The sequence below is a fragment of the Simochromis diagramma genome, unplaced genomic scaffold (genome assembly GCF_900408965.1).
Source record: "Simochromis diagramma unplaced genomic scaffold, fSimDia1.1 OVJJ01000296.1, whole genome shotgun sequence".
NCBI lineage: Eukaryota > Metazoa > Chordata > Actinopteri > Cichliformes > Cichlidae > Simochromis > Simochromis diagramma.
In genome coordinates, this window is record NW_024387004.1 from 1496548 (window position 1) to 1511153 (window position 14606).

Genomic DNA, 14606 nt, shown 5'->3' on the forward strand with positions numbered 1-14606 from the left:
AGTATGAACCGGAGCTGTTTTTTGCAAATATTTTTATTGAAAAAAGAAAACAACACAGTACTTGCACTTACCGAAATACAATTAACCTGCCTTCATTTTCCTAAGTAAATATACTTATATATGAAAAAAACTGAACTGGAGCTTTGAGCTAATCAGGTCACTGCACAGCAGGTTTGTGCTGTAGATGAAGGAAAAGCTGTTTTTGGAAGGGTGACAATGATCAGAGTATTTCTTCTTTCTGTTATTGTTTGCAAACAGTTCTGTCTAATGATCTGTTAAAGCAAACACAGGAAAATGTTGACCAGCACTTTAAACTTCAATCAGCTGCAAGCAGCCACCGCCTGAGCTACAGGTATGTCACACACACTCATCAGGATATGGCATCACAGGCTTTATTTAAAAGAAACAGAAGACAAACAGAGGACAGGTAACTGGAAGTGACATCATGATGGGGCGGGGTCACTCTATGCCTTCCTGTTTGTCTTTGATGGCGACTCTGAAGCGTTCCTCCAGCAGTGACAGCTCGCTGATCAGGTCAGTGATAGCGTTCGTGAACGCTTCCTGTCAGGAACGACATCATTTCCTGTCATTTAATTTCACTTCCTGTAACTAAGAGCTGTAATCAGAAGTGTGTTCCAAGAAGCAAGTTTAGTTTATGAGGGAAACTCGGGTTTGCTGTTCCAGAAAGGCAGTTACCATGGTAACACTTATTATAATCAATCACTCTGATGGATAAATGGATCTTATTTGAGTGAAGTTCAGGCTGAGATGGCTTTAAAACTAAAGCTGAACTAAATGTGTTTAAAGTCACTGCAGACAGTCTGATTGTAATCTGATTACATTTCACATTGAAATGTAATCAGATTGAGGTTCGGTCATTTAAAGTCAAAATGAGCCTCGGCAGATTTTCCACTGAAAATCACCTGAGTCAGCCTCGGCAGGTCGACCCAGAACCAGATCAGCCAGAACATGGGCTCCGTGACGGATCAGCAAACCGAGTCCACTTGCACAGCAGGACGGATCCAAACAGATTTTTGATCAGGGATTCAGATCGGATCAATCCCAGATCCAGGTCTGCTTGGTCATGTCCCAGCTGATCCCATCTGGATCCCCTCACAGCTCTGCTCTGATCTGCATTCCTGATTTAAAATGTGTCATTCTTTCAAAACTATCCTGATACATCCTGATCCTGTAGAAGCTGAGACGTCTGTAATAGTATGCACATAACCCAGTGGGAACACGCTCAGAGCTGAATGAACTAACCGATCACCCTTCTGGAACAGGAAACTCAGAGTCTGATGAACATACTTCCTGGAATATCCCACAGGTGTGTGCGTGTTACCTGTGGGCTGTAGTCAGGTGTGGTCTGCACTCTGATGACGATCTTGTGCTCCAGAGGATGAGGAACTTTATAACCAGCAAACAGAACCTGAGGGTCCTTCAGCAGCTGACTGACCACACACACACACAGAGAGAAAGTCATTTGATTGGTGGACAGACTGTAAGGATGAGCAGTTTAGTGTGAATGGTGTGTGTGCAGCTCACAGGAAGAATATTTGAGGATCAGTTCATTAACTTTGCTGACTTTATGATCAGGCACTGGGACAGCCGCCTATGGTGGCTTACACTAAGACCTGTTTCCCATCAGCAGCATGTCATGGTTTATTAAAAAACAAAAAGCAAGCAGAGATCAAATATTACAAGACTATGTTCTGGTTTTCTGAAAAAACCTCCTACGCTACCTGTAAGACGGAACCACCTGCAGGCTGCGTGCTAGCATCTGTCTCTGAGCCGCTGCTCAGCGTTTGTCTGGCTGTTAGCCTCAACTTAGCCAGCTGTGAAGCCGGGTCTGGGACCCTTACGCTCGGATGACTTTAGCGGACTGTTGTTAGTTAGGTGTTGTTAGCCTGTTGTTAGCCTGGATGTAGCGGTGTGATGCCTTTGCGGCCGTGTCTCAGGGCCTTACGCTCGGATGATGTTGCCCAGCGTGTGGTCCTCCTTGTTCAGGGTGAACAGGCAGGCGTTCGGGACTTTGGTGTCCTTGCTGATGCTGATCTTTTTCTCCCCTTCGAACAGCAGGAACGACTCGAAAGCGGGAGGCGCGTTCATCTTACCTGTTCGCTGCTGCTGCTGCTTCCTCTAAATTTTATTGTCGGTTGGCAAACAACTGAATGGTGCATTACCGCCTCCAACTGGTGTGGAGTGGGGACTGGAGCGTCGCTCAAAAAAACCCAAACCCCTATTCGCTGACGTTTTGGGTCAGTTGTCTTCTCTCCACCTGATATTTCTGACACCCGAATATAACATGTTCTATCGTTTCCTCTTCTCCACTGTCGTCACATTTCCCTGTATTATGTTTCCCTATCATGAATAGTGTAGTGTTTAAACCAGTATGTTCTAATCTTATTCTCGATATGGCCACCACCTCTCTCCTACTCCTTTCTGAGCTCCTCATTTCTCCTTCCCTCCTTTGGATTTCATCCAATCACGTCCCCTCTTTTCCTCCTCCCACTGTTTTTGCCATCTTTTCTTCATTTCTTGCCTTACCATACTCGTTATCTCTGTCTGACAGAGGCTAATACCCAGGTCCACTACCCCATGCTTTGTGGCTTCCTTTGCAGCTCTGTCTGCCATTTCATTTGCTCTGTCTCCACAGCGAGCTGGAATCCATAAAAACACACCTGTAAGTCCCGTCATGTGTATTCTGTGAAGTGTTGTTGAACCTCTGTTAGGACATCTGCTCTGCTTTCTGAGCGGCTACTCTGTAAACTGACCAATGACGAGCCTGAGATCTGGGACTCTCCACCATTTGACCCAAGATCTAAAGAAGCTTCTCGGATGAGAGGTGAAACGCCTTCAAGCAACATAAAGAAGTCCAGACGCTTTTCTTTCCAAGCTCCTTAGACTACAATGACCTGGATGACTGAGAACCTCCACAGACAATGAAAATAAAAAGAAAACATTAAATGTAGTGTATGTGTTAAAAAATGAAATACATCATTCAAAAAGATGTGGAATTGTTTCACTGACTGTTTTACAGTTTTACAGTACAAGATTCATCCAGATCATTTCTATAGTTTTAATAAATTGGTTTGTTATTCGACCTTGTTGGTGATTAAATACTTCTTATTGTAAGTCCATATCAATGGCTCATTAATATTCATAAAGTTACTGTTCCAGTAAAACTGACAGTGAGGGGTTACAGGACAATGAATCATATATGTTTTATCCAGTATATTAATGGCATCTCTGAGAACATCTTTATTCAGTGCTGTCTGTATATTTGGTCCATTTGTGTCATCATGAAACACTGTACTGTGTTCTCTTACAGATATGGGAACATCACAGGTCCTCACAAACACAGGATATGGAAGAAAATGACCTTTTTCCCTTCACTAGCTGGGACACATCATTAATATTATTTTGGATCCTTATATAATATTGATTTATTTCTGTTTTCCCACACAAAGTAATAAAGTGCAGCATCGACTGTTTTACGAATGATTTAGGAACATTTTTACTTTTGCAGGATACACTGAGTGTGAATATCCCTGTTTAAGATAAAAGGATCAGTGATCGATTGCTCATGAGCCACAGATCAAATCTGTTTTTCATTTTTGGATTTAAATGCTGGAAATTAGAAATGACCCTCTCAGACTGATCTCGACAGATGTTAGTTCCCAAATAAGTCATCTGTTCTTTGACAGGAAAACCTTCTTTATGGACACGAGCCTCTCCGACAGGAACAGGACACATTTTCATGTTTAAAGTCAGACCTGATACTCCAGAGAAAGCATTAATGCAGTTTATCATCTTTGTTTTGAACTCATCTTTAATGAAGACAGCTGTATCACCTGCGAGCTAACAGCATTTCATTTTCTGATGGAAACTCTCCGAGTGGTTCCCACCAAAGTTTAACTGAGCTATTACATCATTCTCACTGTGGATCTGTGCTCTCAGAGCCTCCCCGTGACATCATCCGATGGTCACCTTTCACTAAGCTAGGCTTGAAGAGACAGCAGTCTGATATTTAATTTAAGTTATTCTGAAACAGAGCTGTAATCATAAACAGAAGGTAAAACATTTATTTACAGGCATATTTATTATGACAGGTAAGTGAATACACAAATGTATATTTATGTAATTTTGTTTGTTTACTAAAACCGATTTCTGACTTGTTGGGCTCTGTTATGACGTCAGCATTAAAAGACGTTTGGATCATTTCGTCGTTCACGCTGCCTAATCACAACGCACTTCCCTTTACTTGGCAGGCCTGCCATTGGCCAGCCAAAGCTGGCTTGTTTTTAAAGGTCGGGCTCTGATTGGCCGACTGTGTAAGAAACAGTCGGTTTAAATCGGGGGCGGGAGCGTGTTCCGTTTGAATCCAACAGACAGTAGCTGTACTCTGGCCGACAAACCCCGACCGACAACCGGTGAGTCCGTACCGGGAAACGTTTTTGTTTGTTTATAGTTTCCTCTGGGTAATAAACAGGCTAGCCGCAGAGCAAACGCTTAGCCGACCGGTGGAGCTAACAGCTAGCACCTTTAGCACGACGTCGTCACAGTGAAGGTGAGCCTCGTCTGTTACCGGAGCGACCTAACTGGGTAAGGTCTGAGTAAAACACCCGAACGGTGGCCTGAGAGGCGGATACAGCTGGAGAAGAGTCCTCGGAGCTGCATCCGGTGCCAGCGTTTAGCTGCTGTTAGCTTAGAGGGAGAAACACGGGAGGTGATCCGCAGAGGAACCCGGGCCTTCTAATCTCACTTTGTCTGATTCAGCAGAACAGGACGGTAACGCTCATGGCCTCCCAGAACATGGACCCCGCAGCGGCTGCAGCTTCCAGCACCGCCGCTCTGAAAGGCAGCGACAGCGGCGGCAGCGCGGCCAGAGGCTCTGTATCCAAACGGTGTGTGAGAGAGAGACTTTTCCTATTGTGTGTTTTCATATTGTGTGTTTGTGTCAGCTCTCAGTGCCAATTTCTGACTCTACCTGTCGGACAGGTGTTAGTAGGTACACTTCCTGTTCACGGTTGATTAAACTTTATTAGTACAGCTGTTGGTAAACGATGATGCGTTTGGTTTCAGTGTGCTGTGCCGCCATTCGATTACACCAGTGGCCCTGACCCACTAGTACCGGCTCGGTTTTTAGGGGTTTTGTTTGTTTTTTTTAATAGTACGTGCTATCCTAAAATGTGACATCAACTGACTGGGTGCCACCCATTGGCTAGTCAGTATCGTCGACCGATGGGGCCTGGAGGCGTGTCCTTCACGAAAATCAAAGCCGCCATATTTAAAACCCGGCAACTGGGGAAACCAACAACCCCAGAAACGGGAAACTACTAGAGTCGTGCTGAGTAGGTACTTGTGTGAAAGGGCTAAAAGTGACGCTGTTCAGCAGGTGATGGGTGGGGGCAGCTCCTACAGGTGTGGAGTGACAGGCAAACTTAGTATCACAGTTGCCTCAGTCTGAGTCATACAGATGGGCAAGTTTACCTGATCCTCTCTGCACAGCACCTGTCTGAGCTGCAGTTTCATGAAGGGCTGAGTTGAGTTCAGGAGGAAACACCTGAACAACAAAGGAGGCAGGCTCCTCCTTAATCTGAGCCAACAGTGAAACACTGAACTGAGCATGTGCAGCAGATTCTGAGCTTCCTGTTTGTGTCTGCAGGCTGCAGCAGGAGCTGATGACGCTCATGGTGAGTCCAGTCTTCATCAGTGTTCTGTTCTAACCTGTAACACCTGAGGTCATGTGACACCCTCTGTGTCCTGAAGTCATGTGACCAGTCTCTCTCTCTGGTGCAGATGTCAGGTGATAAGGGGATCTCTGCGTTCCCAGAGTCAGATAATCTGTTTAAGTGGGTTGGAACTATTGATGGCGCTCAGGGGACGGTATGTACACACGGATCAATTGGGTTTCTCTGCTCTCAGCAGAAAGTTAAACTCTGCTCTGTCTTACCTGTTCAGGTGTACGAGGGCCTCAGGTACCGCCTCTCTCTGGAGTTTCCTGCCGGTTACCCATACCAGGCCCCACGCGTAAAGTTTGTCACACCATGTTTCCACCCCAACGTAGACGAGCACGGCTTCATCTGCCTCGACATCCTGAAGGACAAATGGTCAGCGCTCTACGACGTTCGCTCCATCCTGCTGTCCATCCAGAGCCTGCTGGGAGGTAAATGCGTCATCACCCCAGCACTGTCCAAGCTCTGCCCTCTGACCTCACTGTCACTCTGCTTCCTCCTCAGAGCCGAACAACGACAGTCCTCTTAATGGTGTGGCGGCCGAACTGTGGGACAACCAGGAAGGTGAGACCACGTAAACACCCCGCTGTGCGCAAACACATTAACAGCTGCATGCAGCAGGACTGATGGTTGTTGGTTTTTTTTTTGTTTGTTTTTTTTCTTTCAGCTTTCAGAACTCATCTACACTCGACCTTCCAGAATTGAAGCTCCGCCTCCTCATGTTCGTCTGTCTTCCGTGTTTGTATCATATTTTTATGTTTGTCAATAAAGTTCTTAATTCAACACGCAGTGTGTTATTGATCTGAGCGGCTGAAATATGCTGTCCTCCCCTGACACACCGCATGCAGGCTGGACTTCTCTTTTCAAAATTAAGCTGGTTTTACTTTGAAAGACTAGGAGGAAAAGGAGGAGCCTTGGGTGGGTTTTGTTTTTTTGTTTTTTTTCTTTCTTTGCTGCTGCATCATGACATCAATAGTGAATTCATCCTTTGATTGGACAGGCAGTACTTGATGACATCACAGCTCAGTCTCAGTGTGTTTTTATTGACACTGCCCTTAATTTCATTGAATAATATTGACAATGGAAATTAAACTGCAGGAATGTCTTAAAGACATAAAGACCTGGATGGCCGCTAACTTTCTGCTTCTTAGTTCAGATCAAACTGAGGTTATTGTACTCGACCCTGAAAAGCTTAGAAATATGGTATCTAAGCAGATTCTTACTCTGGGTGGCATTACCTTGGCCTCCAGTAACACTGTGAGGAACCTTGGAGTCATTTTTGACCAGGACATGTCCTTCAATGCACATATTAAACAAATATGTAAGACTGCTTTCTTCCATTTGTGCAACATCTCTAAAGTTAGAAATATCCTGTCTCAGAGTGACGCTGAAAAACTACTTCATGCATTTATTACTTCCAGGCTGGATGACTGTAATTCATTATTATCAGGAAGTCCTAAAAACTCCCTGAAAAGCCTTCAGCTAATCCAAAATGCTGCAGCAAGAGTCCTGACAGGGACTAGAAAGAGAGCAGATTTCTCCTGTTTTGGCTTCCTGTTAAATCCAGAATTCAAAATCCTGCTCCTCACATACAAGGTCTTAAATAATCAGGCCCCATCTTATCTTAATGACCTTGTAGTACCATATCACCCTATTAGAGCACTTCGCTCTCGCTCTGCAGGCCTACTTGTTGTTCCTAGAGTATTTAAAAGTAGAATGGGAGGCAGAGCCTTCAGTTTTCAGGCCCCTCTTCTGTGGAACCAGCTTCCAGTTTGGGTTCAGGAGACAGACACTATCTCTACTTTCAAGATTAGGCTTCAAACTTTCCTTTTTGCTAAAGCATATAGTTAGGGCTGGACCAGGTGACCCTGAATCCTCCCTTAGTTATGCTGCAGGTGAATCCATGCATTGTGTATTTTATCTCAGTATGTACCTGTCTGTCACCTCCTAAAGGACAGTTCAACCATCCAGTGGCATTTTTCTTCTGTGACATGTTAATCATTAATCACTGCAGATATTGATCTGCCAGCTTTATTTAGACTTATTTAATATTGATTGTTTAAACATCACAATGACAAATGAACCCAGGTTTTCTTCTGTTTCCTCTAAAACACGATTCTCCCATTTTAATGGAAACACTTAAATCTACATCTACCCGACGCAGCCCAGCCCACAGCATGCCGTCTTCTTGGAACCGGCAATGACCTCAACCTCCATGAGGTCCTCCAGGCTCTCCACCAGGTCATCTGGCTCACCGCGGGCTTCAGCCCACGCCGGCTGGGTCGCCTCCACCGACCAGAACGCCACGGGAACCTGCAGAGCAACGGTGAGACACTCAGAACAAAAAACAAAGCAGCGGCACAGAATTCAGCCGTTTATAAAGCAAACTAAAGAGCAGACAGGTGACTCTGCAACAGTTAAACCTCACAGTCCAACAGGAAGTGTTCCATATGCTTCCCCTCACCCTCTGTTGCATCTCGCTCATCATAGTTTCCAGTCCTGTGATGTGATTGGTCAGATCTGGGCTTGGTTCCACCTCCGAGGTGAGCCATGGCAACTGGACTGAGGCCACCCGAGCTGCCACGCCCACCACGCCATCAACACATCCTATAAATTCAGAAGGACAGGTGAGAAACAGATGGTCAGGTGGATGAGAAAAACACTTCCTCGGGTAAGTTCAGCTTCTTGGTGACTGAGGTCCTGGAATTTATGAATCAATTCGCAGACATAAAGTAGATCAGTAAGAGGTCGATAACAGGTCAGTAACGGATCGATAAGAGCACAATCTGATGTCCCCGTGCTGGTGTTGTTCCTGGACAATCAAAACTAATGCTTGTCATGGTTCAACACTGCCAGTCACTGTGCGTCGGCTTATAACACAAAATCTCCCTCTCTGTCTTTCACTCACACACACACCACCATCAACTTTGCTAAATTGCTAATGAAAAACACTGATCAGGCAGCTGTGATTGAGCAGCGATCTCCATCCAACTCTTTTCACGGTTGGTGTGGTCGTGATAGATCGAAAAGGCTCAGATGAGCCAAAGTTCTACAAGTTGTGCCTCCATCGCTTGTGTCCAGATCACACGCTGCACTGCTGCTCCGTCTTTTCACTTTCATTTCTGTGTTTGCGCGTGCGCAGAGGCTGCAGTGACGCCCTCACGAGGGGCGACAGGATTTCAAACAGGTTTGATTTTCTTGCAACCATATGATTGATGATTGTGTGTTAATCGCTTCTCGTTACCTTATGTATACTACACGACGCACGACACACGATTAAGGCGACACTCCGGCCAAAATGGGACAAAAATCGCAGTGTATGCCCAGCATTAGGTAAGCTTTCGGTTATAGCAGAAAAATAACCTCTGTGACATGCGCTAGCCTATAAAAAAACCCTGAGGTCTCCATGGTAACGTTCCTACATTGGACAAGAAAGCGCAGGTTACACATACACTACAAGCTAAAAGTTTCTCCAGTTTTTCATTAAAAATGTTTGATGTCTCATTGCACTCTGAAGTGAAAGCGCAGCACAAATAAGCAATTGGAGTAAAAAGTAAATGAATAAATAATGGAATCAGTTTATAGACCAAAGTGTATTGTAAACTTTGACTCGTCAGTAGCCTCCTTTGGCAATGGAATACAATAGAAATCAAATATTCTCCCATATCTGTAGCAGAAGTTCCCATAACTGTGGACGTTGTAGGTTGCTTTGCTTTTGCTCTTCTGTCCAGTTCAAACCAGCTCGATGGGGTTTAAGTCTGCAGACTGTGCTGCACACTCCATGTTTCCAAGCTCACCATCTTGTTCTTTGTTCCTGAGGTAGTTCTGGCACTTTTGCTATGGGTCATTATCTTGCTGTAGGATGAACCCCTGACCAACTAGGTGCATGCCAGAGGGTCCTGCATGGTGCTGCACAATGCTGTGGCAGCTGTTCTAGTTCAGGAAGCCTCTCACTCTGTACGAGTCACCGACTCTGGATCAGCAAACAGCCCCAGACCATCACACGTCCTCCTCCATGTGTGACAGTTGATGCCACACACTGTGGACCCATCCTTTACCTACTCGGCAGCGTACAAAGATCCTGCGTGATGACTCATCAGTCCATAAAACCTTCCTCCAGTCTGCAGTATTACAATGGCGGTGTTTCATGGCACAGCCAAACCTCTGTCTTATTCTGACGTCTTAGTGATGTCCTGTCAAACCTGCAGCTCAAAGTCTTCTCTTCATTGTCATCTCTGCTATATAAGTACACAGAGAGACGAGAGAACGAGGCTCCAGTTCCATTCAGTGAAAAAGAAAAACAATAAATATAGGAAGAGTAAGAAATAAGTATACAGTTTGAGACTGAGGTGAGGGAAAACTGAGACTTGCTCACTACGACCACTATTACTCTGTGCTTGAAGCTGTTGTCCTGTGAGCCGCCTATCAAGCTGTTAACTCTCAGAAACTTCTGGTTCAGTTGTGTCTTTGGGTCTGCAGACCTCTTCCTGTCACAGTTTGGAAAGACAAACATTTATAAGTGTTATGATGCTCTGTCTCTCTTCCATTGTTAATCGCCTTTTTCTCCCCATTTTTGTACCAACACACTACTGTTCAGCTGATGCTCACAAGGGTACATCAGTGTGTTCCAACACTGCTTTTATGCAGAGGGGGAAGTAATCCAAGAAAGTGGGAACACCTGTAGGAATTAGTAGCACTAGCTTTCAAGGCTTGACCAGCCTCCATTGCTGCAGAACAGCTTTAAACTTTTAACACGTTGTGTGTTTCCTTGAAAAAGGCCTTTATGTATAATTCTGAAATGTGCATTATTTTTTTCCAGTTTTAGCTAACCTTACCTTTAACCTCTGGCAGTTCACCGCTTACCTTTGTACCTTTTCAAGCTATTCATTGGACTGAACAACTTGAATTGCAATAAAAACTTGTTCTTAAACCTACTCGAGTACTCCTCGATTTAGACATTCAAGCAAAAACACTTGCAGGTGATTTACCGGTTCACGACTCGGCCACAACAGACATCTTTTACACAAAGTTAGCCAATCTCACATCAGAACTAAAATCAGCTGACCTGTGTTGACCAGCGAGCGCCTGTTGCTGTGCTCAGTCAGGGGGAACTGCCCAATTAGGTCACAGGCCTTACGCAGGTCATACAGGAAGTGCTCCAATGCTGACAGGAAGAGAACCCACAGACGCTCCAAAACCTGCCTGTCCTGCACACCTGAGGGGGCAAAGTCAGAGTTTGAAAGCGAGCGCAGCAGCCGGCAGGACAGCCCTGAAGACACATAAGGGAGATGGAGCAATGAGAGTCAGGTGAACACGTGAGACAGCGAGAAACACACAGGTGAGAAGGACAGGTGAACCACAGACAGGTGTTACCACTGCAGATCCGGTGAGCCACAGCTCTCGTCTCATCCAACTCATCTCGCAGGAAGCTGCCGTCGGCTGAGCTACCGACCAACGCAACCAGCTGCTGGAAACATGAAGTGACCCGACTGAGTGCATCCTGAGCGCGCTCACATTCATGCTGTCGCCGCCGTGCCGCCAGCTCGTCCACTGAACGACGCCAACGACTCATGATGTCGACCGCCTGGAGGGAGGAGAGAGGTAGGACAGGTGCTGTTCAAACATCTAAAACTTAATATCTAAATCTGGGTGATGCTTAGACAAGTAAATGTAAAATCACCTGTATGACCCACCTGTGGATGTGCCTTTATAGAACACCTGTATGAAAGAAGTTGTACCTGCTGCAGCTTCTTCCTCTGTGGTGGATAGCAGCTCTTGCCAGGTTTCTATAAACACTCTTGCTCTTCTCTCTGAGGATGGCGTGTTTTTAATTAACACGCAGCGACCAGCTGATGCCCAAATGCTCCTGGGACTCCACCCACAGGTCCCAAAGGTGTCACTCATGTGACAACCTTTCACCTGAGAGGAACTCGCAGCAGGAAATGATTCAAACACTTCATGTCACTTATGTTTATTTATTTCATCACAAAACTAAACAGCTGATTCTCCAAAGGCTCCGCCCACTACACGGACAGGAAGTGACACTCATCATCATCACAGGGTTCATGAATCATTTTACAGACAGGACATCGGGACTGTTAGCATAGCTTAGAATAAGCACAGCTTCAAAGCTAAATACACATGCTAAGCTAGGCTAGCACTTTCCCTCTGTGATTAGTGTAAGTGCTAAGCTAGGCTAACAGCCTGTCAGGTCATGTGACTGTGGGATAAACAGGTGATACAGGTACAGGTGTGTTCTGTAATCAGCAGGTAAAACAGTTTTATGATCGTGCCCAGGACAGTAACATGTCTCTGATTAGTCAGCAGATGTCTTCTGACTGGAGACGACTGTCTCCACTTCCTATATGTGATGATGTCATCACGTAGTTCAATACTGATTGGCCGTATTTCCACCAAGGGGATGTGTGAGGGGGACTTGCTGGTATTCACAAAGGGCAGGGTCAGAGTGATGTCAGAGTGATGTCAGAGTGTGACGGCTCAGTCTACAGGCTTTTCTATGGCTACATTTTGTTGTCACGGTAGCGAGTGCGTGCGGGCAGCAAGCGCCTCCATTAGCTCGTGGCAGAGACACTGACAGAAGCCGTAAAGGACGAGCAGCAGCAGCGTGGACGGGACGAGACTGACGAGGACCACGCCCAGCCATAGCTGACCAATCATCAGCAGGTAGATCCCCAACGGCAGCGAGCTAAAGTACACCTGCACACACAGGGGGAGTAGCCGCACACACCAGTTACACTGGTTCTGATTTAGATAGTTATGTTCAAACTGGTTAAACTGGTACTTACCAGGCAGAGTACCCCCAGCAGGCAGCGTGGGAAGCTGCGGGATGTCCAGGCACGGCATTTCTGACCTGGGAGGTTGCAGGGCAGCGAGTCCAGACTGGGAGCATGGTACAGACCCACTACATTGAGCATGCTCAGTGAATCTGAGGATGGCGACTCCTCTGGGAGCTCCATGATGGTGATGACGAGACAGTCCGAGGAGCGGTGGGATGCTTCCTCGCCGCTGCCTGCAGCTCCGCCCCCTGGGAACAGACGCAGAGCTTTACCAAGAGAAATTCCAGACACTATGTTATTTTCCTTTTTAAGGAAGGCTGGAGAGCAAAGTACTGTTTTTACCCTCCAGGTGGGCGTGTCTCCCGAGCACTGACGTCATGTGAAAACTATGGATACACCAACCAGTAATCAATATCAATATCTAAGGTGTCCAATAAAGGATACCGCTGACCAATGACGGCGAAGAATACCGCTCAATCACCTCAAACAGGTCACTTTATCGCGGAGATTCCTGATTGGATAAATCTACCGGCTGGCTGTGATTGGCTGACTATCTCGTTCTAACTCTCAGGTTTTTACCTGTCAGACTGCTGGGACTTAGCACTACCTCCCCACCGCTGCCACTTCCTGCTCCACCTCCTCGCCGAGCACGATCCTGACACGACAGGACCGCCAGGATGTGCCGGTCGTCCTCCATCAGCCACACCTGAGGAAGAGGGGGAGGAGACAGTGTGAGTTCAGGTTGTCAGACTCTGACCGTCGAAGAGGAGGAAATGAGGCCACACCTCTTCGTCGGGGACATACGTCTCGTGGCGGCAGAATGGGCAGCTGATTATGGACGGCGAAGACTCTCCTGGAATCACATGATACAACAGGTGATGTGACCAGGTAACGATCATGCTGGCATCTGCGTGATCCAGCAGCTGACTGTGCTGTGTGTCTACCTGCCAGGTGAACTCACCCATGTCGACCATCTTCTTCAGACACTTGGCGCAGACTCGGTGCAGACAGCCCAGCAGTTTGGGCTTCCGGCTGCGCGTGTCGTAGCGGTTATAGCAGATTTTACACTCGAGTTCCTCCAGCGTGTACACCAGAGACTGAGCCCAGGTCTGCACCTGAATGCAGCACAGCAACAAGTAAGTCTCCCCGAACACATCGCGGTCTTTGTTCGATCTCTCCAAACTTTATTCGAAATGTTTTCACTAAATAAATCTTTTCTCTCTCTCTGCGACACCGCAGGGATGCATGATGGGTAGACTCACCTTTCCCTCCATTTCCTGTCCTGGCTCCACCTCCTTCAACAGGCTCATCTCGCTGACTGTTGTCTTCACCTGACGTGAGGGGGAGGTGGGTGCTGGGTGGGGCTTAACTGAGGCTGTTACCTGACTGTGAGACAAACAATGAAAGAGATTACTAAACAAGTCGAGTACTGTAACTATGACCGAGCTACAGTTCTGCGTTCCTCGTCTGCAGGTAGAAACACACCTGAGTCCAGGTCAGCTGATCAGCGAGACAGTCTGAAAGGACGTCCATCCGTCCAGTCAGAAGCAGATGTCCTCCTGGAGAGAAACAACCGTTTACTTTTAAAATAAGAGCACGAGGACTGTCACTCTCATTGATCAGTTATTGATTAGTTATTTACCGATCAAAGTGAAAAAATAAAGTATGAACAGAATAAAAGCTGGACCGGAGCTTCTGTTGTTTCTATCTGCGCTGAACGCTGCTCAGGTGTGTTTGTTTGTACCAATAACAAAGCAGTATTCACAGCAGGTGAAGTGTTCTGCTCAAGCTCCGCCTCCTCACAGACAGGTAAGTTTTTTTTGTTTTTTTTTTTTTTTTTTTTTTTGTTTTTTTTTTTTTAATCCTTCCCTCACCTGGATGGCCAGATGATGTCACCACCTGATGATTCCTGTCCTGCCTGACTGAGATTAACCATGTGACTCACCTATAGTTTAAGCTGAGGTTTATTGATTCTCTTTGATGTTCTGATGGATCGCTGTTTAAGGATGAGCTCTGCAAACACACCTACTACAGGTACATGCTACCTGTTACCATGACTACAGGTAGGCAC

The 14606-nt window shown here is 46.2% G+C and overlaps 4 protein-coding genes and 1 long non-coding RNA gene across 9 annotated transcripts; 2 read left to right on the forward strand and 3 right to left on the reverse strand.

Annotated features, from left to right (window-relative positions):
• Window positions 1-370: 370 nt before the first annotated feature.
• polr2j (RNA polymerase II subunit J) lies at window positions 371-2159 on the reverse strand. Its single transcript, XM_040040934.1, has 3 exons — window positions 1967-2159; window positions 1343-1451; window positions 371-561 (listed from the first exon to the last, which is right to left on the reverse strand). The coding sequence occupies exons 1-3, from the start codon at window positions 2107-2109 to the stop codon at window positions 460-462; spliced, it is 354 nt and encodes a 117-aa protein (XP_039896868.1). The 5' UTR covers window positions 2110-2159; the 3' UTR covers window positions 371-459.
• Window positions 2160-4294: 2135 nt separating this feature from the next.
• ube2c (ubiquitin-conjugating enzyme E2C) lies at window positions 4295-6523 on the forward strand. Of its 4 annotated transcripts, none has more exons than XM_040040927.1 (7): window positions 4295-4433; window positions 4783-4907; window positions 5669-5696; window positions 5803-5889; window positions 5965-6169; window positions 6243-6302; window positions 6406-6523. In XM_040040927.1, the coding sequence occupies exons 2-7, from the start codon at window positions 4801-4803 to the stop codon at window positions 6441-6443; spliced, it is 525 nt and encodes a 174-aa protein (XP_039896861.1). In that variant the 5' UTR covers window positions 4295-4433; window positions 4783-4800; the 3' UTR covers window positions 6444-6523. The 4 variants fall into 4 exon arrangements, with proteins under 4 accessions (XP_039896861.1, XP_039896866.1, XP_039896863.1 ...); XM_040040932.1 differs by having other exon boundaries at window positions 4332-4433; window positions 4780-4907; XM_040040929.1 differs by having other exon boundaries at window positions 4356-4605.
• A 1039-nt stretch (window positions 6524-7562) lies between these two features.
• Window positions 7563-11585, reverse strand: zgc:109913 (regulator of G-protein signaling 9-binding protein). Of its 2 annotated transcripts, none has more exons than XM_040040926.1 (5): window positions 11432-11585; window positions 11112-11322; window positions 10804-10953; window positions 8203-8345; window positions 7563-8051 (listed from the first exon to the last, which is right to left on the reverse strand). In XM_040040926.1, exons 2-5 carry the CDS (start codon window positions 11308-11310, stop codon window positions 7890-7892), a joined length of 654 nt encoding a protein of 217 aa, XP_039896860.1. In that variant the 5' UTR covers window positions 11311-11322; window positions 11432-11585; the 3' UTR covers window positions 7563-7889. The 2 variants fall into 2 exon arrangements, with proteins under 2 accessions (XP_039896860.1, XP_039896859.1); XM_040040925.1 differs by having other exon boundaries at window positions 10804-11007.
• Window positions 11586-11693: 108 nt separating this feature from the next.
• On the reverse strand, window positions 11694-13908 carry LOC120739228 (E3 ubiquitin-protein ligase RNF182). The gene is made up of 6 exons (XM_040040923.1): window positions 13798-13908; window positions 13497-13650; window positions 13321-13388; window positions 13115-13241; window positions 12545-12783; window positions 11694-12455 (listed from the first exon to the last, which is right to left on the reverse strand). Exons 1-6 carry the CDS (start codon window positions 13843-13845, stop codon window positions 12273-12275), a joined length of 819 nt encoding a protein of 272 aa, XP_039896857.1. The 5' UTR covers window positions 13846-13908; the 3' UTR covers window positions 11694-12272.
• Window positions 13240-14197, forward strand: LOC120739235. Its single transcript, XR_005697153.1, has 4 exons — window positions 13240-13410; window positions 13487-13671; window positions 13775-13882; window positions 14009-14197. It is a non-coding gene; the product is annotated as an uncharacterized LOC120739235 (long non-coding RNA).
• Window positions 14198-14606: the final 409 nt, after the last annotated feature.